Genomic DNA, 23,143 nt, shown 5'->3' on the forward strand with positions numbered 1-23,143 from the left:
TTTCAATTTTGCAACCTCAGCAAGTAACGTCTGATTCTCTTCCCTAGGGTTGAAGAGTTCTAAGCAGGGCGTGCCGGTAAAATCAGACTTTCGCATGGAATATGCCTTTAAACTCAGTTGATTAACGAATCAAGACACCTAAACCAAACCAATGCACCCTATGATCGGCTCCACGTATCAGTTAGAGGCTCGGGGGCTACAATTAAGGAGACCACCTAAGGTGCGCTTCCCAAACTCAAAGCAAGGAACAAACATACCTGACCAATGGGGTTATTATCTTGTCAAAAGCCTTGAGGATCTTGCCATCTTCTCCAAGCAAAACTCTAGAGCTTTCTTAACGAGCCTAGAGTCGACAGAGGAAGCCTTGGAGGTGCCAAGGCTCTTGTTTTGTTTGGTGTTCTTAGCATGTTCATCGACCATCCACTCAGACTCTTTGGATCCGAGTGAATCAATCCACATGATCTTGATGAACCCAATCGATGGAAATAAGTCATGGGGAATCTTTCTTGTCCTCTGGCTCCCATGATTTGACAGAGACCCGCTACGAGGGGCAAGTTAGCACATCCCCACGCATGTGAGGCTAGCCCCTCCAAGAAGCCGACTGGATGTAAGATTTACCTAGATTCATACTCTTAGCAAGAGGTAAAAGTCCTACATCATGCTTAGTCCAAAGACTCATGTCCACTTTACATTATGAACCACACATTCCTACCTACCCACATATGTTTTATGCTTTCATCATTGGTTCATGTAAAGGAGTTAACCCTAGACTGGGGCTATTAATATCTAGAAGTTTGTTGTTGGTTTAACCTAAATCAACAACCAACGTGAAATTAAAACCCATAATTTCACATCGGCACACACATAGGGCCACCATGTGTCCAATTTAGGATGCATTTGGTAGGGATCTAGATTATTGTTTAAACATTTGAGATCTAATGTATCTCAAAAAATGTTTTAGGTGGTGAATCAAAATCACTTCATGAAATCATTTAGTTGGTAAATAAGCTAGATTATGATAACACATATGGGAGGCAAAGAGACAGGAGAGAATACACACGAAACCACACTTTGGTCGATTTAGGTTGGATTCTAATAACACATATGCATGGGGCCGTGTCTGCCTGAGCCCGCACAACACCGGGCTATGTCGTGCTTGGGCCGATCCAAAAAACCATGCTTCGGCTTGGGCCATCGGGCTACGGGCTGCGTGCTCAACTTTACCCTCCTTCCCTACGCGAGCCCTCTGACATACTTGGACCCCACGTGTCATTCTCTAATACCTTTCATGTTTTTTCTTTTTGTTTTACTAGCCTTATCCAGGCCATTACAATTCTCCAAGTTTGAAGAAACATCATTACAATTCATCTATTCAGTATAATTTTATCTCTCTCCTATTAATGCCATTTTCTCCACCTGCCGCGTATAAGGGCCCGGCCCACTGTCAGTTATGTATGTGTACAAGAATGCATGACGTCGAAGTCCTAGTCTCCTCCGTCAGACCGATTCCCCTCGCCGCGCTCGCCTCGCCGTGTCCTAGACCTTCGCTTCGCTCACTCTGAACCTCCTCCGATGAGACATGGTACTCCACATACTCGAGCCACACATGTCCCGCGCCGGCTGCCCATAGAAGTTGGTCGCCATCCAGCCCATCTTCCTCACAGCAAAATCTGCACAAGCACGACACCCATGGGCAGGAAGATCTGGTTCGTGATGAGCCTAGCGCCATGCACTGGGAGAAGCACGTCGGCCACGTTCACCCCTCTCGGCGAACCCACGCGCGTCAGCGCCGGCCTTCGCCACGGTCACCGTGAAGCCGAGCGCCTCACACAACGTGTGTGCACACCTCCCGTAGGTTGAGCATGCAGCTTCCCCGCCGTGCTCTTCCCCTTGATGATTAGCATCTTAGGCTTGGCGATGGTCTCCTTCTCCGAGCACCGCTGGCGCGAGGGAGATGATGATGAGATCGCGGTCGCAGTACACCGCCTCGCCGTGGATCTTCGCTCTCGGACGGAGCTGCTTCGGCTACCGTGGCGAGCTGTTCACCGGGAAGGCCCTTTTTTTTTCGCGAACAAGGCTGCAGCAGCCTGTATTTCATTAAGAGGGGGAGCAAGGTTGGTACTTAGTACAACTTAGAGCTCAAAACAGATGGCGAGGCGCCAAACGAAGAGAGCACACAGCCACCTAAGCACCAGGAAGACGGTGCAAATTAAACTATTACTCGGTAACCAACTCACGCGACCAGAAGGGGGTTAGGAGAGAGATACAAGAGAAACCCGCTTGAACCCAGTCCTCCGCTTCAGCTGCAATTTCTTGGGTCACCATGATCACCGTTGAGTTTTGGGCATTGAAAGTACGTTTGTTCCTTTCCTTCCAAATTCCCCAACAAAGCAGCAACATGAAGCAGTCAAACGTCGGTCTGCAGCGAAGATCAACCTTGGCACGCTGCGCCAACCACCACTCTGCCAGAGGTTCATCACCTGAAGGCACGAGAGCAGCAAGACCAACTGGATTCAGCAAAATGGTCCAAACCTCCCTTGTGAAAACACATCCCAGCAGTAGGTGTTCGACGGATTCCGATGCCTGGCCACATAGAGCACAATCATCATTGTCCTGGAGGCCATGTCTCTTGCGACGCTCTGCGGTCCATAGTCTTCGATGTAGAGCTGTCCAGAAGAAGAATTTAACCTTTGGCGGGGCCTTAGTGCACCACAGCTCCTTTGCCCCAGGCAGCGACGTGGAGCCATTGAAAAAAGCACGGTATGTCGATGAGGCTGTATATCTCCCGTCTGGAGACCATCTCCAGACGAACCTATCAGCCTGTGAATCAATGAGCACCACCTCCCTCAGAATGTTCCAAATCCGCAGGAACTGACATAGGACCTGCACGGTCAGTGCACCCTGAACATCCCTTGTCCAGCGGTTGGACATAAGTCCCTCCTTCACAGATCTTTTCTTGCCGGTTCGACTAACTGCTGCGAAAAGGTCTGGAGCAAACCTGCAGAAAGGTCCAACAGGCGCCCAGGTATCGGTCCAGAGTAAGGTGGTTGCACCATCACCAAGAACCACTGTCATACTGATGTCTGCCATCGTCGAGATTGTCTTCTCTTTTCAGTATGGCAGCCGAGCCCATGGACGCCCCGGATCAACCCTCCTTAACCATTCCCACCGAAGGCGTAGGGCGAAACCAAAATAGCGTAGGTCCAGGATGCCCAGGCCTCCCAGGCTGGTAGGCCTGCAAACAATTGGCCAAGCTACCTTGCAACGACCACCAAGAACTGAGTCCGATCCTGCCCAGAGAAAGGCCCTTCGCCTTTTGTCAATCTGTCTGATCCCCCAGGCCGAGAGGCAGCAAGCTATACTGACATGCACTGGAATGGCAGACAAGGTCACCTTGACAAGCAGCTACGCCCAGCATGGTTTAGCAGACCAGACTTCCAAGTTGGGATTCTAGCGGCCACTCTGTCGATAATTGCTTGTTCTTCCGCACGACGAAGCCTGCCTATGGACAGTGGGATACCAAGGTATCTGCATGGGAACGTCGCTGGAACACAAGGGAAGACTTCCTGCACTTCAGCCAACTGATCGCTAGTGCAGTGGATAGGCGACACAACACATTTGTTGACGTTGGTAATTAGCCCCGAAGCTCCAGCAAATAACTGCAGAATCTGTTGTATGCTTTGAAAATCTTCTCGGGTGGGGGCAACCAGTAGAACAACATCATCGGCGTACATTGACGTACGACTAGAGATCGTCCTCCCATGCAGTGGCGACAGTACCCCTCGGCGGTCCGCTTCCTTGAACAGGGAGTTTAGGCTTTCCATGACGATGACAAATAACATTGGAGAAATTGGATCGCCTTGCCTCAGACCCCTGGCGTGTGTGATCCTGTTCCCTGGTCGTCCGTTGAGGACTACCTTGGTGCTGGAGGTGGATAGGAGCAAAGAGATCCAGTCAATCCACCTTCGCGGGAACCCAATGTGCTGGAGAGCTTCGAGCAGGAAAGGCCAAGCTACAGAATCGAAGGCCTTCGCAATGTCTACTTTTAGCAGAACAGCATCAACTTTTTTAGCATAAAGCCAGCGACATGCCAGCTGCACAGCCCTGAAGTTGTCATGAATAGAGCGTCCTTTGATGAAAGCAGTTTGGTTGGAGGACACAATACTATCCAGTTTTGGGGCTAGACGCCTGGCAAGGCACTTGGTGAACAATTTACTGAAGCTATGTATGAGACTTATGGGCCTGTAGTCCGTCACCAATGTTGGCTGCTGTTTCTTCTGTAGCAGGATCATGAGGGCACCATTTAGATGATGGAAGCTTCTGCCATCCAGAGACCAAAGTGCATTGAATGCATTGATGATATCCTGTTTGATTGTACCCCAGGTCATCTTGTAGAAAATTCCACTGAAACCATCGGGTCCCGGTGCACGATCAGAAGGCAGGTCAGTTACAGCTGCCCAGATTTCCTCCTCTGAAAAACAAGCATCTATACCACTCAGGTTAACCGTCGGCAGCAGCTCGTTGAACTGAAGCGAGTGCAAGCGCTGGAAAGGTGTCCCAAGGATCCCTTTGAAGTAATTGAAAACAATCTCCTCTTTCTCCACTTCAGCGGAAACCCAGGTCCCATTAAGCTGAAATGCCGGGATATAACTTTTCCTCTTTCTGTGACAGGCCTGAAGGTGGAAAAACTTTGTATTCGCATCCCCTTCCTCCAGGTATCTGATGCGTGAGCGGTGTCGAGCAATAGTGCGTGCCAATGACGCTAGACCAAGGCAGCGGCCTTTGAGCTCCCGACGCCATGCTATCTCTTCTTCAGTAAGAGTTCTGCCTTCCTGGGCCTTGTCCAACTGGGCAATGATCTCTCTGCTCATGTAAAGTTGGGAACGTACACTGCCCACTTTGGTCATACTCCAACTCTGAAGTGCTCTAGCGGTCCGCCTGAACTTGATGTCCAGAAGACGGCACGCGTCAACGTTGGGCGCCTGGCGCTCCCATGCTTGAGCAACGACCTCTTGGAAGCCTTCCATTTTAACCCAGAACGGTTCAAAACGGAATCTGGGTTTGGCCCAAGGTTCAGTACACAGTTGAAGAAGTAGGGGCGTGTGGTCAGAGCTATCAGTCGAGAGCGCTCTAAGATGATGGGAAGAGTATAGATCCAGCCACGGAACCGTAGCAAAAGCCCGATCAATACGTTCCATGGTTGGATGGCGACGTTCATTGCTCCAGGTGAATAACCTCCCATTCAGGTAGAGTTCCTCGACTGCCAAGTCATCCAGTGTTCTCTGGAAACGACGCATGATTCTTAGATTTAGTCGATCATTATTCTTGTCAGCTGCTTGATAAATCAAGTTAAAGTCCCCACAAAGCAGTAGTGCACCCAGGCTTTGAGCATGAACCTCCTGCAACTCCCTGAGGAAATCTGCTTTCAAGTTGTCATCCACAGGGCCATAGACTACGGCCAGCGTCCAAGTCGGTGTTGCTTGGCCTTCTGCCTTCAGGTTAACAGAAACTGAATAGCGCTGGCAAACCTGATCAGAGCCCGTCCAGGCGTCACGACGCCATGCCACGAAAATGCCACCAGCGGCCCCCACCGAAGGTAAGCAGACATAGTCAAACACACTCTGCATTAAATCAGATAACATGCGAGGTTGCAGTACAGAAATCTTTGTCTCCACAAGACAAAGGACCGACACACGCTCTTGCACAACGAACTCACGAACTACATCGCGACGTGCCCGCGAATTCAGCCCGCGGACATTCCAAATGAGTACATTGTTTGCTAACATAAAGTCGTTAGTGGTAGCGACTCAGCACCTGAGGCTCAGGCGGCGCTAACGGGGCACAGCCCGCTGCTTCCGGCCGTGAATGAGCGTGTCCAATGCCTCCCTGGTGACAATAGGTAGCGGCAACTTGAAGGCTTCCTGGAACTCATCAAAACTGGCCTCGTCGGGCAGCTCTGTATGGACGTCAATCCCTGCCTTTTTCATCATTACTTTCCTTGCTTGAGCTTCTGGTTTCGTCAGCCTGCTCTTGCTCTTGGCCGCAAGTCTCGCGCTTCGCTTGGGCACCAGCTCTTGATCGGACCGTTGACGAGCACGGTCACGCCTCGTGACGTAGGCCTTAGGTGCTTCAGACAGGATGGCCTCTTGTAACGGTCTTTTGAAAGCTGCAACAAACTCTTCTAGCCCCGGTTGTGAGCTGGACGCGAAAAAGAACCGCGCTCCTCGACATCACCGACGACGAGAACGCGAAGACGCGCCGCCGTTGAGGTGGGATGTCTCTGTCCCCCAGATTTTGGAGATATTCGATGTTCCCTACATCCGTCTTCCCGCTGACTCCCAACTAACCAAACACACTCCTATGTAAGACGACGGCGATGGCGATGGCGAGCACAGCAGCTCTCGCCGTTCGATCGGTCTCCCCCTTCCGCTGCATAGCAGTCCAAAAGTCACGAGCTTCAGTTTTTCTTTTTCAGTGTTGGGCAGGCTAGCCAAGCCATAGCCATGGCGGCAAGCATGCTAGTGGGGTTGCTCGGCGAGGCTTCTTCTTCCCACCCGTGGAAGAAGGCCGCGCAGCAGCAGCTGCTGCCGCCGCTGTGCGCGGCGGTCCTCGCCGTCGCCATCGTCGCGTGGTGCGCCGCGCGCGCGGCGGAGTGGGCGTGGCTGAGGCCGCGGCGCCTAGAACGGGCGCTGCGGGCGCAGGGCATCCGTGGCACGGCGTACCGCCCGCTGGCCGGCGACGCGCCGCTGTCGTACCGGCTCGCCAGCGAGGCGAGGTCTAGGGCCCCCCTGCCGCCGGGCTGCCACGCCATCGTGCCCAGGGCCATGCCGCTCGTCCACCACACCATGAACGAGCACGGTAATCTCTCTCTCTCTCTCTCTCTCTCTCTCTCTCTCTCTCTCGTCACGTTGACTGTAACTGTCGATCTCCTTTATTATTATTAGCTTGGCGTGGCCACTCTCAAAGATCATGATTCCAACGAAGAGGGAATTTCATGTGCCACAGTAAAAGATCACGATTTCTTGTGAGCAAGTAAAAAAAGTTCCATAGACTTCAGCATCACCGCACTAAAATTTTTTTACCCTCCTGCCACTGCCGTTAGATTAGGCTCGAACAGTGTCAAACATTCGGTGTGAAAAGTCAAAAATACCCTTAGACTTAAATATATCATTATTTTTTTTAGCATTTTAATGACTTTAAATAGAAAAACCCAAAACTAAAAAGTTATACATCTTGTCGGAATCTATAATTTTTATATAAAAATTATTTTCATTCAATATTGCAAAAAAGATATGTTTTTTCTAAGATATATATTAACTATATCAAAACATATCTATAGTTATTATTTTTTTAAAAAAAAAATCTGTTTCACTCTCATGTCTTGATCATGATCATGACTCATCTACTGTGGATTGACAACTAATTAACGCCTGGCCTTGGCACTGGGCAGGCAAGAACTCAGTCACCTGGTTCGGGCCGACGCCGAGGGTGATCATCACCAAGCCAGACCTGGTGCGCCAGGTCCTGTCCAACAAGTTCGGCCACTTCGAGAGGGCCGACGGCTTCGGGCAGGTCACGCGACTGCTGCACTACGGCCTCAGCATCCACGAGGGTAGCAAGTGGGCCAAGCACCGGAGGATCATCAACCCTGCCTTCCATCTCCACAAGCTCAAGGTCTCGTATATATCTCTCACTACAGGATTTGAGCTACTTTGCCAAGTGCTCGAAGCACTCGGCAAAGGATGGTTTAGCTGTCGGTAAAGGCTTTATCGATGATCACATTTGGCAAAGCGCTATCGGCAAAGAGCTTGCGACAAAGAAATCTTTTCCGAGTGCCACATCAAAGGTCATCGGCAAAGCCTTTGTCGAGTCCTACGTCAGCACTCAGCAAAGCTAACAACTACCGTAATCTGGCGCTTGCTTTGCCAACAGATGATTGAATAACAGTCGACAACAGTTTCTCCTTTTTTTATTTTTGTTTCGCAAAACACTCTTTGCCGAGAGTCCACGTGGCAGACCGTCAGCAAAGTTATGGATCTCATCTATATATATATATATATATATATATATATATATATATATATATATATCATGCATCGATCACGTCAACTTGTATATATATCATAGCTTCTCGATCATGCTGTTGATGGATCCGATCCAAGCTTTTCGATCGATTCTCTCTTGCATTGCAGCGCATGCTGCCGGCCTTTGCGTCGTGCTGCGCCGACCTGGTGAGCAGATGGGAGGGTTTGGTGGCCGCGGCCGACGACGGCGAGCCATGCGAGGTGGACGTCTGGCCGGAGATGCAGAGGCTGACCGGGGACGTCATCTCGCGCGTCGCCTTCGGCAGCAGCTACCTGGAAGGCAGGAGGATCTTCGAGCTCCAGGAGGAGCAGGTGCACCTCGCCATGCTCGTCGCCAACAAGATACACATCCCTGGTTACATGTCAGTTCGCTCTCTAGCTCTGATCAAACCGCATTTTAATCAATTTGCTTGTTAATTGCCACGGAAAATTGATGCAAAATTTTTTTGAAATTTTCTTGCGTGTAGGATGCTGCCTACAAGGGTGAACCGGCGGATGAAGCGGATCGCGGCGGAGATCGAAGGGATCCTGAGAGGGATGATCGCCACGAGGGAGAGCTCGCTGAGAGCAGGCAAGGAGACGAGCGATGACCTTCTTGGCCTGCTGCTGGAGTCCAACATGGAGCGTTCAGGGGCTCCGGCGGCGGCGGCGGCGGCATGTCGACCGACGACATCATTGGGGAGTGCAAGTTGTTCTACTTCGCCGGAATGGGGACCACGGCGGTGCTCCTCACGTGGACCATGGTGGTGCTCGCCATGCACCAGGAGTGGCAGGACCGTGCCAGGGAGGAGGTGCTCCGCGTCTTCGGCGGCGCCTGCAGATCAGTGCCGGACTACGACGGCCTCAGCCGCCTCAAAATCGTAACACCTTCGTCAATTTTTGCATAGCAGGCTCTGAATCTTTGATTCATCTGTGGAATGTGATGGTAATCTTAATCGCGATCGATCGCCATTTCCAGGTGACCATGGTGTTGTACGAGGTGCTGCGGCTCTACATGCCGGTGTCGGCGTTGCACCGGCGGACATACAAGCCCATGGAGCTCGGGGGTGTCAGGTACCCGGCGGGCGTGATACTGACGCTGCCGCTGCTGAGCATCCACCACGACAAGGACGTTTGGGGGCCTGACGCCGACGAGTTCAGGCCGGACAGGTTCGCGGAGGGAATCGCCAGGGCGGCGTCGTCCGGCGGGGACGCGCCGCCGGCGTTCTTCCCGTTCGGCTGGGGACCTCGGAGCTGCATCGGCCAGACCTTCGCGCTGCTGGAGGCCAAGATAGGGCTCGCCATGATCCTGGGGAAGTTCGCGTTCGAGCTCTCTCCGTCGTACGCGCACGCGCCGGTCCACGTCGCCTTGGTCCAGCCAGAGCACGGCGCGCAGGTCAAGCTCAGGAAGCTCCCATGAGCTGCCTGTTGATCAAGCTCAAGCTTCAGGCTAAGCCATGGTCTATTCTGCTAGTTTTTTCTCAGTTGCGTCATCGTGCGTGAGCCCATGTATGTTGTGTCTGTGTGGCATGCTTCTCTCGCGAACTGTACTCATGAAGGCCGTAGAACCCCGGTGAAAGGCTGACAATGCTTCTATATATGTGCACTTGCGGCGCGATCACATAAATTTAGCTGTAAACTTATTCGGTCCTAAAATGTGACCATGGTATTCGTGCCGGTTAAACTTCCATAAGATTGACTAAATTTGTAGAAATTATTTAATAACAACATTTGTGAGGGATATTTTCTAGGATGAGGATGCCGAAGTGATCCTTGCCTTGCCGGTCCATAGGTAGAGAGCTAATACCCTAGCCTGGCATTTCGATAAGCAGCTTACATCTCAAAGTAGAAACGGAGGACAAGGTGGCAGCACTAACGATAGGAAAGGTGTTTGGAAAGAAATCTGGAAATTGAAATGTCCAAATAAAATCAAACACTTTTTGTGGCAGTTTACTCATAACAGCCAACCATTAAGGTACAATTTATCTCGACGGGGGATGCTGATTGACACAAGATGCCCGATGTGTGGGCAAATGACTGAAGATGGAGGTCTCCTCTTTTTCAAATGCAAGTTGGTAAAGCAAATATGGCGAATTCTGAATTTGGAAAATGAACATGAAACACTAGCTGCTATCCCTGACACTTGCGGTGTTGTGGAATGGATTCTAAAACAGTGAGAACCAAAGAGAGACTTTATGGTTATTACTCTCAGTATCTGAGAGGAGGGGCGTCGGAGGCCAGCCGCAGTGATAGGCCGTTGCATTGAGTTATGTACGTATGAGAATGTGCAGCAAGTCACTAGTGGCCTGGGCCGGACGGAGCAACGCAGACAGAGGTGGGTAAGACCACCAGAAGATGTGCTGAAGATCAATTGTGATGGATCTTTCCACCCAACTGAAAAAGTCGGTAGCTGGGGCTTTCTGATTCGAGACAAAGATGGTGATGTGGTAATGGTGGGAAGAGCCAAGATCAACAACCTGTTGAATGCCTTCCAAGCTGAGCTAGTCGCCTGTCTATAGGGGATGCAAACTGCTATTGATCTGGGCATTGGACATATCATCCTGGAAACTGATGCACATGAAAAAAGTGAGAGCTCTGAATTCAAAAAGCATATGATAGTTCTGCTGTTGGCCACCTAGTCGAGGAGATAAAGTTCCTTTCAAGCTCAAATGTTATGAGTTTTGAGTGTGTTCATGTGGATAGATCATGTAAGGCCAATTTTATTGTAGGACACTAGAAAAAAACTATAATTGGCTACTGCACACCGCAAACTGCGAAATATGCTAGGTACCATTATAAATTTGTGGTTCTTTGCCGAGACACACCATGCTGATTATTTTATTAATTTCTCAGATTGTAGGAGAGAGAAAGTTGGTGAATTGTTTTCTTTGTCCCCGTCTTCAACCTCCAACACTTTGCCGATATTTTCCATAGCATGGAGGTGAGAATCACGTCAAGAAGCATCACACCACTTTCCATCTCTCTTGTTTGCTCTGTTCAGCCAAAGGAGGCGTCGTTGTTGTGCATGTAGCAAGCCACCGTAGCTATTTTTCCACTGGCAAGAACCACATGGAGAACCAATGGTGTAGGCGGGCGGGTGGTTGGAGGAGGAAATGGATGAATTGGCGGCAGCAGTGTGTTATGGCAATTGGCGGCAGCAGTGTGTTACGGCAAATATCAGCAAAGGGCTGGAGGTTGAAGACAAGGGCAAAGAAGACATTTCACCAACCTTCTCTCCTAAAATCAGAAAAATTAATAAAATAATTGACGCGGTGTGTCTCGATAAAGAACTAAAATGCACTGTGTAGTGGCCAATTATAGCTTTTTCTAGTGCCCTACGGCAAAATTGGCCATCATGTAATGAGGCCACTCACGAGCTACTTTTTTTTTTTGACAAAAAAAAGATTGGAGGAGGAAATGGATGAATTGGCGGCAGCAGTGTGTTATGGCAAATATCAGCAAAGGGCTGGAGGTTGAAGACAAGGGCAAAGAAGACATTTCACCAACCTGATCTCTCTCATAAAATCTGAAAAAATAATAAAATAATCAGCGCGGTGTGTTGTGTAGTGGCCAATTACAGTGCCTTACGGCAAAATTGGCCATCATGTAATGAGGCCACTCTCGAGCTGCCTAAATTGGGTTATCTCCTGAGGGTGAGGAGATCCTTTTCTTCTCTATACCTGATGACATTTGTGTAATCGTCGATAACGATTTGTTAGAGCATCTCCAACAGTTATGCAATTGGACTTTGCATTTTTGAAATTTGCTAAAAATCTTAAAAATTGCTCTCCAACAGTTTTGCATTTGACTTATGCATTTTGGCAAACTTGGCATTTGATGGACCAAACTTGGTATTTTTGCATAGGCACAATGGCTTGACAATTTTGATATCCCGAGAATCTTGAACTCCTTGTCGTATCCGTACTCCCCATGTCGCGATAGTTTCTCACGAGACGTGTCCTCCCCGTGCGCGACTCTTTTCTTTCCCCCGCGCGCCGCCTTCTTTCATCGCGCGGGCGAACACGGACGAACCTGGGACTGTTGCCTCGATCGATGAACACGGCCGCGCGACGCGCGAGAGAATTGGCGGCGACGGGCGAAGGAATTGTGCACGAAAAAGAAAACGCCCGCGCGATGCGCGAGAGAATTTCCTGCGAAGATGAAAGATTCCCGGACAAAAATAGTTGGGTCTTTGGTAAATGGCAAGTCAAAAATGCCAAACACTTGGAGATGAACTTATTTTTTCTTTGGCAAAACGTTTAGGGACTTGGCAAACTCCAACAAATGACAAATTTCAATTGCATAACTGTTGAAGATGCTCTTAGGTAATGATTAATGAATTTGCCTAGTATAAAAAAAGCAAGTTTATTAGGACAGATTAGTACTAAAGAGAAAGGAACATACTACCCTTCATAAAGTGGAGTAGTTGCACACGGATCAATGATTGTTCCTGTAACAAATTAATTATATTACTCCTTCTATCCCAAATTATAAGTCATTTCAAAAATTTTAGAAAGTCAAAGCATCTTAAGTTTGACTAAAATTATAAAAAAAATTATAAAATTTTGTAACATCAAATAGATATACTACGAAAATATAATTAATGAAGAACCTAATAATACTTAATTGATATCATAAATGTTATTATCCTACCATACAAATTTGGTTAAATTTGGGATGTTTTGATTCTCCAAGATTCTTGGAGTGACTTACAATTTGGGATGGAGGAAGTATTTACTACACATCCAACTGCAAAAACTCAACACTGAATTGAGAGATAGGAGGGTGCAGTAAATACGAGGAGATTTCAAAGAAAATAAATGGGTTGACGGACTGTTCAGCCTCATAGAGATTGATCTATTTGTAGATAAATTCTTGAGCTACAAATTTATGTATTCAGAGATAGAAAGAGTATTATATATGACCATTTGATAATACAAATCTAAACATGTCAAGGTTATATTATAATAGTTAAAATGTTATTGACTAAATTATTATAAAAATGTAAAGTTTGAATCTTAACATACATGTGCGCCATATAATCTGAATCAGAGGGTGTATCACGTTATAAATCCACAGATGAAGAGTATCAAATTTGAGAATGCTTGTTCCTGGACTTCTAGATACGATTTCTAAAAGATGCACTACTTCCAAATGTATGCAAGAGAATTGCGTAGGACATCACACGTTTTCAGAATCTCCGAGGGTATCATCCATTCACCGCTGGTCCAACGGTCCACGGGCGTAGTAGTGACTAGTGAGTCCCTTTCCCCTTGTCGGCCTCGAATTGTATCGGTGGTGGTGAATTCGTGGAGGCAGACATAGGCCTCGTCGGCGGCTGGTCTTCAATTCTACTCATGCTGGTGTATAATATTAGAAACAACTCATAGGGTTTTTTAATATCTATATAAAAAATACTCTCGAGCAGCCTAATTAGATTTGTGAATATATAGCTATCATCCATTCTAGATTTCTTGTTGGGAGAAGATAAAGTACAAGACTGGTTTTCTATAGTCCGTACAAGATATAGACAAGCTATTGGTTGATGAAAAGATATATAAAAGGTTTTTTATTTTGATGGTTTCTAAATGATAATTTAAAGAGTAACTTTCTGGGAGACACTTATAGATACTCACTCTCTCCATCTTAAAATAGAATAATATTTTTTTGCTTTATAGATAAAAAAGAGTTTTTTTATAACCCACTTGTTTTATTTTAACAAATTCTATATGAAGATGTCCACTGAAGAGAAAATAGATCTGATTCTCTTAGCCTTGAACTTTGGAAATAAAAAAGAATTTTCTCATTTTTTAACATTAAGAAAAAAGAATACTTTTCTACTAAATTCATTCATTTCTTTTTTGAAATGTCTTTTTTCTGTAATTTTATGACTTAGTTTAGTGCGAGATGCCTACATTCTTTGTCTGAACACTAAACGAAGCGCAGAGTTAAAATTACAAAAAAAAAACAGACTACATATCTTGTTTTTAGAAGTCATATAAACACTTATGTCCTTAAATAAATATCATTAACTATAAAACATATTTTCATAATAAATCTATTTGGAGCCATAAAACTTTATTAATATTCTTTTATAAAATTAAAGAGGTTTGGCTCAATCTAAATCTACAGTGATATATTTCTCGAAAAAATGTATATTTTCTAGACGGAGCTGGTAGTATATATATATATATTTTTTTGAAAAAATGGAGCTGGTAGTATATATGACCTGCAAGTGTGACATACAGATCAAAGACGCTTTTTTCCCCTTGAGAGCATGTGCTCTTAGCATAGATCATTTGATTTACATTAAGAAGCGTGTGTGCATACATCTTAGTATAGATTTACATTAAGAAATATGCACGTACATGTTTCAATGTAAATCTAATGATCAATGTTCTAAAACACACATGTTCTTGAGGGCACATTTTACTTTCCCCGTACAGTTCATGCTCATGCCGCTCTGCTTTTATTCTGTCCCTTTCTCACGGAGCAAAGATTAGTCGTCACGCGCCAGCAGGAAGACTACACGCCCTCCTCTGCCTCTATAAGACGGCGGCGATGGCGAGCAGCTCTTGGCGTTCGATCTCCCCTTCCGCCGCACAGCAGTCCAGAGAGTGACGAGCCTAGTTTTCTTCGGAGCCGAGCCATGGCGACGAGCGTGCCAGTGGGATTGCTCGGCGAGGCTCCATCCCCGTGGAACGTGCAGCAGCAGCTGCTGCTGCCGCCGCTGTGCGCGGCGGCCGTCGCCGTCGTCGCGTGGTGCGCCGCGCGCGCGGCGGAGTGGGCGTGGCTGAGGCCACGGCGCCTTGAACGGGCGCTGCGGGCGCAGGGCCTCCGTGGCACGGCGTACCGCCCGCTGTCCGGCGACGCGCCGCTGTCCGACCGGCTCGCCCGCGAGGCCAGGTCCAGGCCGCCGCTGCCGCCGGGCTGCCACGCCGTCGTGCCCAGGGCCATGCCGCTCGTCCACCACGCCATGAACGAGCACGGTAACTTCTCTCTCACTCTTCGTCGCGTTGCGTTATCGTTGACAGTAACTGTCGACCTAGCCTTGTTTAGTTCGGCGCCTTAGGCCTTCCACCAAAAAAATTAAAAACTTTTCAAGATTTCTTATCGCATCAAATCTTACGGCACATGCATTAGACAATCTTCCAACTATATTATTAAAACAAAAACTAATTGCACAGCCTGTAAATCGCGAGACGAATTTTTTAAGTCTAATTACTTCATGATTAGATAATATTTGACAAATAAAAACGAAAATGCTACCGTGTCAAAATCTAAAAACTTTTTGGGTGTAAATAAGGCCATAGCTTGCCGGTCTTACCACGGCAAGGAACCAACGGTCTGTGTTTCACTCTCATGTCTCGATCATGATCATGACTGGCAGGCAAGACCTCGGTGACCTGGTTCGGCCCGACGCCGAGGGTGATCGTCACCGAGCCGGAGCTGGTGCGCCAGGTCCTGTCCAACAAGTTCGGCCACTTCGAGAAGGCCGGCTTCGGGCAGCTCACGCGGCTGCTGCACCACGGCGTGAGCACCCACCAGGGTAGCAAGTGGGCCAAGCACCGGAGGATCATCATTCATCAACCCCGCCTTCCATCTCGACAAGCTCAAGGTCTCAACCAGTCAACTAAACCCCTGTCCCCGAGGCATGCATACATCAGGTCGTCAGAGCATGTTCGCTTGTCTGAAAAGTCAACTAATGTTGAGCTTTTCGATCGATTCTTGCAGCGCATGCTCCCGGCCTTTGCGTCGTGCTGCGCCGACATGGTGAGCAGATGGGAGGGTTTGGTGGCCGCGGCCGACGACGGCGAGCCATGCGAGGTGGATGTCTGGCCGGAGATGCAGAGGCTGACTGGGGACGTCATCTCCCGCGTCGCCTTCGGCAGCAGCTACCTGGAAGGCAGGAGGATCTTCGAGCTCCAGGAGGAGCAGGTGCACCTCGCCATGCTCGTCGCCAACAAGATACACATCCCTGGTTACATGTCAGTGTTCATCCTTTGATCGTCGTGCTCTCTCTCTCTCTCTCTCTCTCTCTCTCTCTCTCTCTCTCTCTCTCTCTCTCTCTCTCTGATCAAACCCCATTTTGATTGATTTGCTTGCTAATTGCCACGGGGAATTGATCGATGTACTGCAAAATTGCAATTTCCGTGAGTGTAGGATGCTGCCTACAAGGGTGAACCGGCGAATGAAGCGGATCGCGGCGGAGATCGAAGGGATCCTGAGAGGGATGATCGCGACGAGGGAGAGCTCGCTGAGAGCAGGGAAGGCGACGAGCGACGACCTTCTTGGCCTGCTGCTGGAGTCCAACATGGAGCAGTTCAGTGGCGAAGGCGAAGGCGGGACGAACTCCGGCGGCGGTGGCGGCGGCGGCATGTCGACCGACGACATCATTGGGGAATGCAAGCTGTTCTACTTCGCCGGCATGGAGACCACGTCGGTGCTGCTCACGTGGACCATGGTGGTGCTCGCCATGCACCAGGAGTGGCAGGACCGTGCCAGGGAGGAGGTGCTCCGCGTCTTCGGCGGCGGCTGCAGATCAGTGCCGGACTACGACGGCCTCAGCCGGCTCAAAATCGTAGAAACACACCCTTCATTTTTGCATCGCAGGCTCTGAATCTTGATTGATTCGTTTTTGTGAAATGTGATCGTGATCGTAAATCCCAAATCGCATCTGCAGGTGACCATGGTGCTGTACGAAGTGCTGCGGCTCTACACGCCGCTGCCGGCGTTGCACCGGCGGACGTACAAGCCCATGGAGCTCGGGGGCGTCAGGTACCCGGCGGGCGTGATGCTGATGCTGCCGCTGCTGAGCATCCACCACGACAAGGACGTCTGGGGGCCGGACGCCGACGAGTTCAGGCCGGAGAGGTTCGCGGAGGGGATCGCCAGGGCGGCGGCGTCCGGCGGGGACGCGCCGCCGGCGTTCTTCCCGTTCGGCTGGGGTCCTCGGACCTGCATCGGCCAGACCTTCGCGCTGCTGGAGGCAAAGATAGGGCTCGCCATGATCCTGGGGAGCTTCGTGTTCGAGCTCTCCCCGTCCTACTCGCACGCGCCGTTCCCCGTCGTCTTGCTGCAGCCAGAGCACGGCGCGCAGGTCAAGCTCAGGAAGCTCCCATGAAGCTGCCTGTTTATCAAGCTCAAGCTTTGGGTGCTGGAGCGATTGGCTGACAACGTGTGCACGATCATAAATTTTGCTGTAAACCTTCTTGAACATCTAGATAAGATTTCTAGAAGATGTGCTGCTTCCAAAATTTTTGTAACAATTTTCGTAGGATCTCTCTCTGCGGGTCCACCGGCCCATGGCACTCATCAAGCCCAAATCGAAGTATAATTTCTGTTTTACTCTACGCACAAAACTGACGAGGCCATCAAAACTTTCAACTCAGTCCCAAGTCTAGTGACATCATACCTACTGCAATTTATAAAAGTACAAAAAAGCTGCACCAAGTAATGTGACATTTGAATCCAAGCTTAAGTTGATTCTAGTTGCCATTGCCAAATAAATTCTCAAACAACTTCGGGGCCATTGGAGGAACAACCATGGGCTCTGGGGCCATGAAATTAGTAATCTTCTCATGGACATGATACCTGAAAAAAAAAACACATAACAGAAATGAGCACAATTACCAAAAGGAAAGTTGTTGGAAAATTTTCAGACGTCACCAAAGCAGAGGATAGAGATCGCACCGTATCTTTCTGCTCTTTGAAGCACGACGATCAACAAGCTTTCTCTTTTTAACCTGCTGCTTTTTTAGGGCATAAAGTGCCGACTCTGCATACAATAAATGGTATTTGATGGATGCTCAAGGCGAAAGTAGAAACATGTACATTTCTTACAAATCTTAGAATGGTAATAGTTTATGAATATACAATTAGAATTTGAATATTCTTGAAACATGTATCTTCTGTTAGATGAACCAGGTTTCAATATGCATGTTGAGATATATATACATAAACAGATAAATTTAATGCAATTTTTCAAAAGACAGCAAATTCGAATGTGGGAAGACCTATGTGAAAATAATAATAAGTGCAATATAGCTGAAAATGAACAAACCTGAGGCCCCTCTATCACATGACTCAAGAAACTCCTTGAGAAGTTGTTGATAAAACTCAGAATCGTCAATAAGTTCAGGATCACCTTCCATAATGTGCCCCTAAGTTACAGCAAAGGCGATGAAATAAGCCCAGGAAGTGTAGTCCGCATTATATCCTCTAAATGCATAAATAAAAGCATGCTGATATCAATGTTAGTGTGGCAGATAAATAACCAAGGTTATGATAAAAATGGGAAATTCATCTCAGTGGAAGAAATGAGCTTCAATTAACTACAGGCTGTTACACTTCAGTAGACTGAAGGAGACCAAATAAAGTTTGAAATATTTTCAAGAGAACAATGTAATAAATGCTCAAACCTCCTCAGCTGTTCTGGGTTCTCCCACATCCTGAAATATGAATGGCAAGACTTTAGTTAGCCAGGTGCACAAATATGACTGGTGGCCCTTTATGATAAATGCATCTAAAGTACCTTTCCAAATACACTAACAGCAGAGTTGGACAAGTACATCCTGTTAATCATCCGGCTTGGATCTCTCATGTAACCAGCAACTTGGTCACTAATGTTCTGTTTTCATACAAGGGGAAGAGTTGAGCTTTAGATATTGACTTGTTTAATAGTAACAAATTACACAAAGTAGCTAAATAAGTATTCAGGCAACCTGATTAAATGCATGTAGCTTTCCTTTAAGTGCAGCAGCACCTGTTGTCACCTGTATTTTCCTCTGCCATTTATCTATCTCAGTATTTCTGAATGTTGTTATCCTGTACACAAAATAATTTACCACACTCAGAGTTCATTTTGTATGAGCACATAAAACCAAGTACCAACACCAAGCAGCATATGTGCAAATGCAAGATGAAAGGTCTAGAGCATCCATATAACTCTCAGAATCTTCATGTTATGGCAATGTACCCTTAGATCTAATTGTAGTTTTCTCTCCACGTGTCCTACATCATATATTTGCAAGTCATTGAATCCAATGTTGCAGAGCCAGCTTTCTAGAAGGATGTTAGCACAATGCAAAATTCAAGACAATTAATAATTCCAAGCACCTTAATAAAAGATGTCATGTTACTCTATTAGCATCTCTTATGTGATTAACTAGCCTTCTTCCCATCTACTACAAACATAAGGAGTTAAGTGAGAATTAAAAAAAAAGGATTCCATCAACTATTATCCTTTACACTTAAGTTACTTTGTATTCTAATTTTCAAGCAAGATCTTTGTTACATGCCTTTCCTGCTACCAGGCTTGGCAAAGAAAGGCATACAAACAAGTATACCTTGGATGCAACCTCTGACTCAATTGTATAACATATTGGGCAGAGAGCAGCAATTAGCTTGTTGCACAGCCAATACCTTCATATGAAACTGGATTTGTGGCAACTGGCGCTGCAATTTGATGGCTGAGACTCATAGAATGACCTATGGTCTACTGGCAAGATGGAAACAGAATCTATCGCCAAATCATAAGGTATTTAACAAAATGAATATACAAGTTCATTTTTTTCTTCTCTTTTTTGCATGGGTGTTTTGAGTAACTTAGCTGCAACTTTTACTACATTGTGGCTATCTCAGAGTGGTTTCTGTATAAAAATAAATAAAAACAAACCCTATTAGGAAGCTAGAGCAGACTTCAGTTACACATAAAAGAAATGCGATTGCCAAGATGTGATAAGCATTTCAAGTACTCATACTCAAGTGATTATCACAAAGTAGTTACTTCAAATGGTAGAGATGTAGGCAACTGTAAATAAACAAATGCTTAGTGTACTGCAGTGCTTTTCAAGCGCTAAGCCAACTTCTCCTAAGTTACACTGATTAGACCATTGAAGTCCAAGGGTCAAAGAAACCCTCGTGGCCCAGTCACCAGTTCGAAGGCTGCCACAACCTTCTTAAGAACAAAATCAGGGGATGTTCCTCCCCCTGGCTGAGTTTTTTTTTCAAGTACTAATGGTTTGTTAGTTATTTCTAAAGAAAAATTTACCTTGTCTGCAATCTCTGTACTTCTGACCACTCGTCATTGTCTCCATTTGCGGCAGAAGGAATTTCTGGCATCAAGTAAAGAGTTGTGTTATGAACATGTAGATGGTATGCCATAGTTTTTACAGTAGAACAAGAACAGTATGGAGAGTAGCAATACCATTGGCACCCTTTGTAGCCTGATTACTCTCGAGCAAAGCCTATAGGTAATTTTAGAGGTTGAGTACAATGAGACACATTTCAATCATTATTTGCAGAAGAAACACTTCGATCATATTGAGAAATCATAGGAGTGAAATGAAAACAATATGTGCAACTAACTGAACCTCCTGCAGCTCCATCATGCTGCTCAAAGTCTGCTTTGATGAATTCAACAGATCATCATAGGCTTGCTCTATCTGCTTATCATGATTGCAAAACCTTGTTCTGATGGGTTCCTGCAACAGCACAATAGAGAACAAACTGGACTTTAGAATTCAACTAATCAAATAAGCCACAATCCTGCATCAAAAGGGGAACAATTGTGAAGAACCTAGGGATATGCTTGCTACAACCTGGGGCAACTTGTTGGAAGTGGAAAATCCCTTCTGCAGCAAGAATCTCATTTCCAGGGTCTTGTCCCATATCGCCTTGAGGGAGCATAAATCAAACAAAGGTAAGAATTTTGATTGGATTCGATATATGTATCACATGATAATACCAAGATGCAAAGGTGGGTCAGCACCTTCTGGTTTTTGACTGCTTGACCTCTCAAGGCATCCTCCTCTCTGTGCTGGTTCATCATCTTCGAACTATCTCTATACAGGGGGATTCACTTGAAAAATCCCCAAATTTGGGCTGCCCTTGGCTAGTTTGATCTCCACGCTACTGAATGGAAAGAAACAAAGCTTGCCTGTTGCAAAAACAAAACAAAACAGTAAAATCATTGAGACTTCAGAGTTAAAACAAAACCAGTATTCGCCTATGTAGCATGGATACAGATATAAGTAATGTTATCAGAAAGATGAAAATATGTGGGTACATTATTTTCTCAAAAAAAAACCCACGACAGCAATACATTTTTGTCTTTTTTAAGAAAATAATGAGGCATACTAAAATTCCAAAAGCAGTAGCACTAGCAACGTAGAAGAAACAGTAAAATTGCCGTGCATTTTTTTTCCAGATTTCCAATAAGCCAAACACTCAGACAGCAAAGGTCAGGGTCACCTGCTGTAGTTCTGCTGGCTCTTCCCCTCCCCCCCCCCCCCCCCCACAAACAATGAGACCAAGTGACCAGACGATTGGACTATGGCTGACTTGCAGCCGGCTCATAGTCGATTTACCGTGGAGTGGTGGACCCAGAAATGAGACAAGGGAGGTTGAATTATAAACAATTAAAGGCTAGACATCTTATCTTACTACAACAACAACAAAGCCTTTTAGTCCCAAGACATCTATCTTACTACAGAAAAACTAAAATATAATAACAGATAATAATAATAATAATAAAGGGCACAACTAGTGACATTGATTGAAAATGTTAGCAACAACATGCAGAACAACATTTGTGGACCAAATAAAGAAGCCAAGAGATCATATATACCCAATACCCTACGGTATGAAATATTATTACAGTGCAATTTTTAGAAAAACAACAATTGGCATTCATCAATCAGAATAGGCTTTGATGCGATGATAATAATCACTAATCAGTAAAACATACTCACTGTCTGGCTCACTGTGCAGCAGCAGGGGGCAACCGGGCAAGGGCTAGGCCGCAGCCTGCAGGGGGCACTGCGGTCGCTTGGGGGCTAGGAGCCTACCGCCTGGCCGGCTGAGGGCTGGGCGCCTGCTGACCAGTGGACGCTGGTGGGCACGGCGGCTAGGTAGCTAGCCGAGGAGGCGAGGTCGGCCGGACGGGTTCGAGGGGTAGGGGCGCCGCCACGGAAGACGCAGGCGCCGTCGTCGCTACTCGCTCGGGAGTCGGGAGCGCGCTGCGACGCCTGCCTCTGTTAGGGTGGAACGGCCGGGTCGGGCTGGTCTGGGCTGGGCTGAAGGAGACCTCATTCATATGCGCCGCAGCTGGGCTAAACTGAAGAGGGGTAACTGACTTTTCTTGGGCTGGCCCCGGGCTATTTCGCTCTCGTGACGATCACTTCCCCGCGTCCACCACGGCTGCTACTGCCTGCCTGCCGGAGCTCATCGCCGGTGCGAAGGCAGGCGCCAGGCGGGCGGCTGCTACACATGCCGCGGCCGCAGGGAAGAGTCAGAGACCCATAAACTAATCCGGCTAGCTCGAGCCTCTTGGTGAGTTACGGGCTTACTACGGCTGGTGCTCACCTTGGCGAGGAGGGCGAGCGGTCGTTGGGCTGCTCGCAGAACTCTCCTGTGCCGGTCAGGTCAGGGTGGCCTCCACTGCGGGCGGCGGGCGGCCGGCGAGGGGCGGAGCGCAGAGCGGAGGTCGGTGGGGGCGATGGGCGACGCACCTGGCGGCGCTGGCAGACCACGGTCACCTTGGGCATTCAGTTCTTATAGGAATTCAGGTTCTCGGAAAATCGGTACCGACTAAATTTGATATTTACTGAAAAATACTGAATTGGTCATATGAACATTTAATTAAATAGCATGTTTAAAAACTACTCAATTCATTCCAAATTGTAAGTCGTTTGCCTTTTTTAATATCAAATTTGACTACTCGTCTTATTCAAAGTTTTATACAAAATATCATTTTTTTTTTGTTGTGTATTGGTTTATTAATAAAAGTTTTTCAAGAATGACTTAAATTTGACTATATTTGCACAAATTTTTTAAATAAGACGAGTTGATCAAACTTGGGATAAAAAAAGTCAAACGACTTACAATTTGGAATGGAGGGAGTAATTTTGAAATGATTTTTGTAGAGAATAGTAGTGTCTAATACATACATATACAAGTCTACAAGATTATATGAGTAGAGTACCGTATATATAAAATATAATAGACAAATGTTGTTTTGCATGTTGTCTACAAGATTTTTTTGGATTTCACTACTGTAGCACTTTCGTTTGTTTGTG

At 47.0% G+C, this 23,143-nt stretch overlaps 1 protein-coding gene and 2 pseudogenes across 3 annotated transcripts; 2 read left to right on the plus strand and 1 right to left on the minus strand.

Moving 5' to 3' along the window:
• Positions 6,265-9,756, plus strand: LOC8155579 (annotated as a pseudogene).
• Positions 14,698-17,302, plus strand: LOC8072385 (annotated as a pseudogene).
• On the minus strand, positions 17,376-22,120 carry LOC8085065 (protein AATF). Of its 3 annotated transcripts, none has more exons than XM_021456895.1 (12): positions 21,818-22,120; positions 20,836-21,003; positions 20,666-20,740; positions 20,438-20,548; positions 20,272-20,311; positions 20,116-20,179; positions 18,788-18,890; positions 18,598-18,693; positions 18,485-18,514; positions 18,127-18,226; positions 17,757-17,841; positions 17,376-17,657 (listed from the first exon to the last, which is right to left on the minus strand). In XM_021456895.1, the coding sequence occupies exons 2-12, from the start codon at positions 20,893-20,895 to the stop codon at positions 17,552-17,554; spliced, it is 870 nt and encodes a 289-aa protein (XP_021312570.1). In that variant the 5' UTR covers positions 20,896-21,003; positions 21,818-22,120; the 3' UTR covers positions 17,376-17,551. The 3 variants fall into 3 exon arrangements, with proteins under 3 accessions (XP_021312570.1, XP_021312571.1, XP_002457552.1); XM_021456896.1 differs by having other exon boundaries at positions 21,814-22,120; XM_002457507.2 differs by lacking the exon at positions 21,818-22,120 and adding an exon at positions 21,318-21,360.

Source organism: Sorghum bicolor, chromosome 3 (genome assembly GCF_000003195.3).
Source record: "Sorghum bicolor cultivar BTx623 chromosome 3, Sorghum_bicolor_NCBIv3, whole genome shotgun sequence".
In the NCBI taxonomy this organism is placed as follows: Eukaryota; Viridiplantae; Streptophyta; class Magnoliopsida; order Poales; family Poaceae; genus Sorghum; species Sorghum bicolor.

What these genes read in the sequence shown, in the direction of transcription:
- LOC8085065 (XM_021456895.1), bottom strand. Translation starts at nt 20,895, where the DNA reads ATGATGAACCAGCACAGAGAGGAGGATGCCTTGAGAGGTCAAGCAGTC. An exon ending in AAGCAGTCAAAAACCAGAAG is followed by an intron (nt 20,741 to 20,835) that starts GTGCTGACCCAC and finishes TGCTCCCTCAAG; the next exon opens with GCGATATGGGACAAGACCCT. An exon ending in AACCCAGAACAGCTGAGGAG is followed by an intron (nt 18,227 to 18,484) that starts GTTTGAGCATTT and finishes GCTGTAACTTAG; the next exon opens with GGGCACATTATGGAAGGTGA.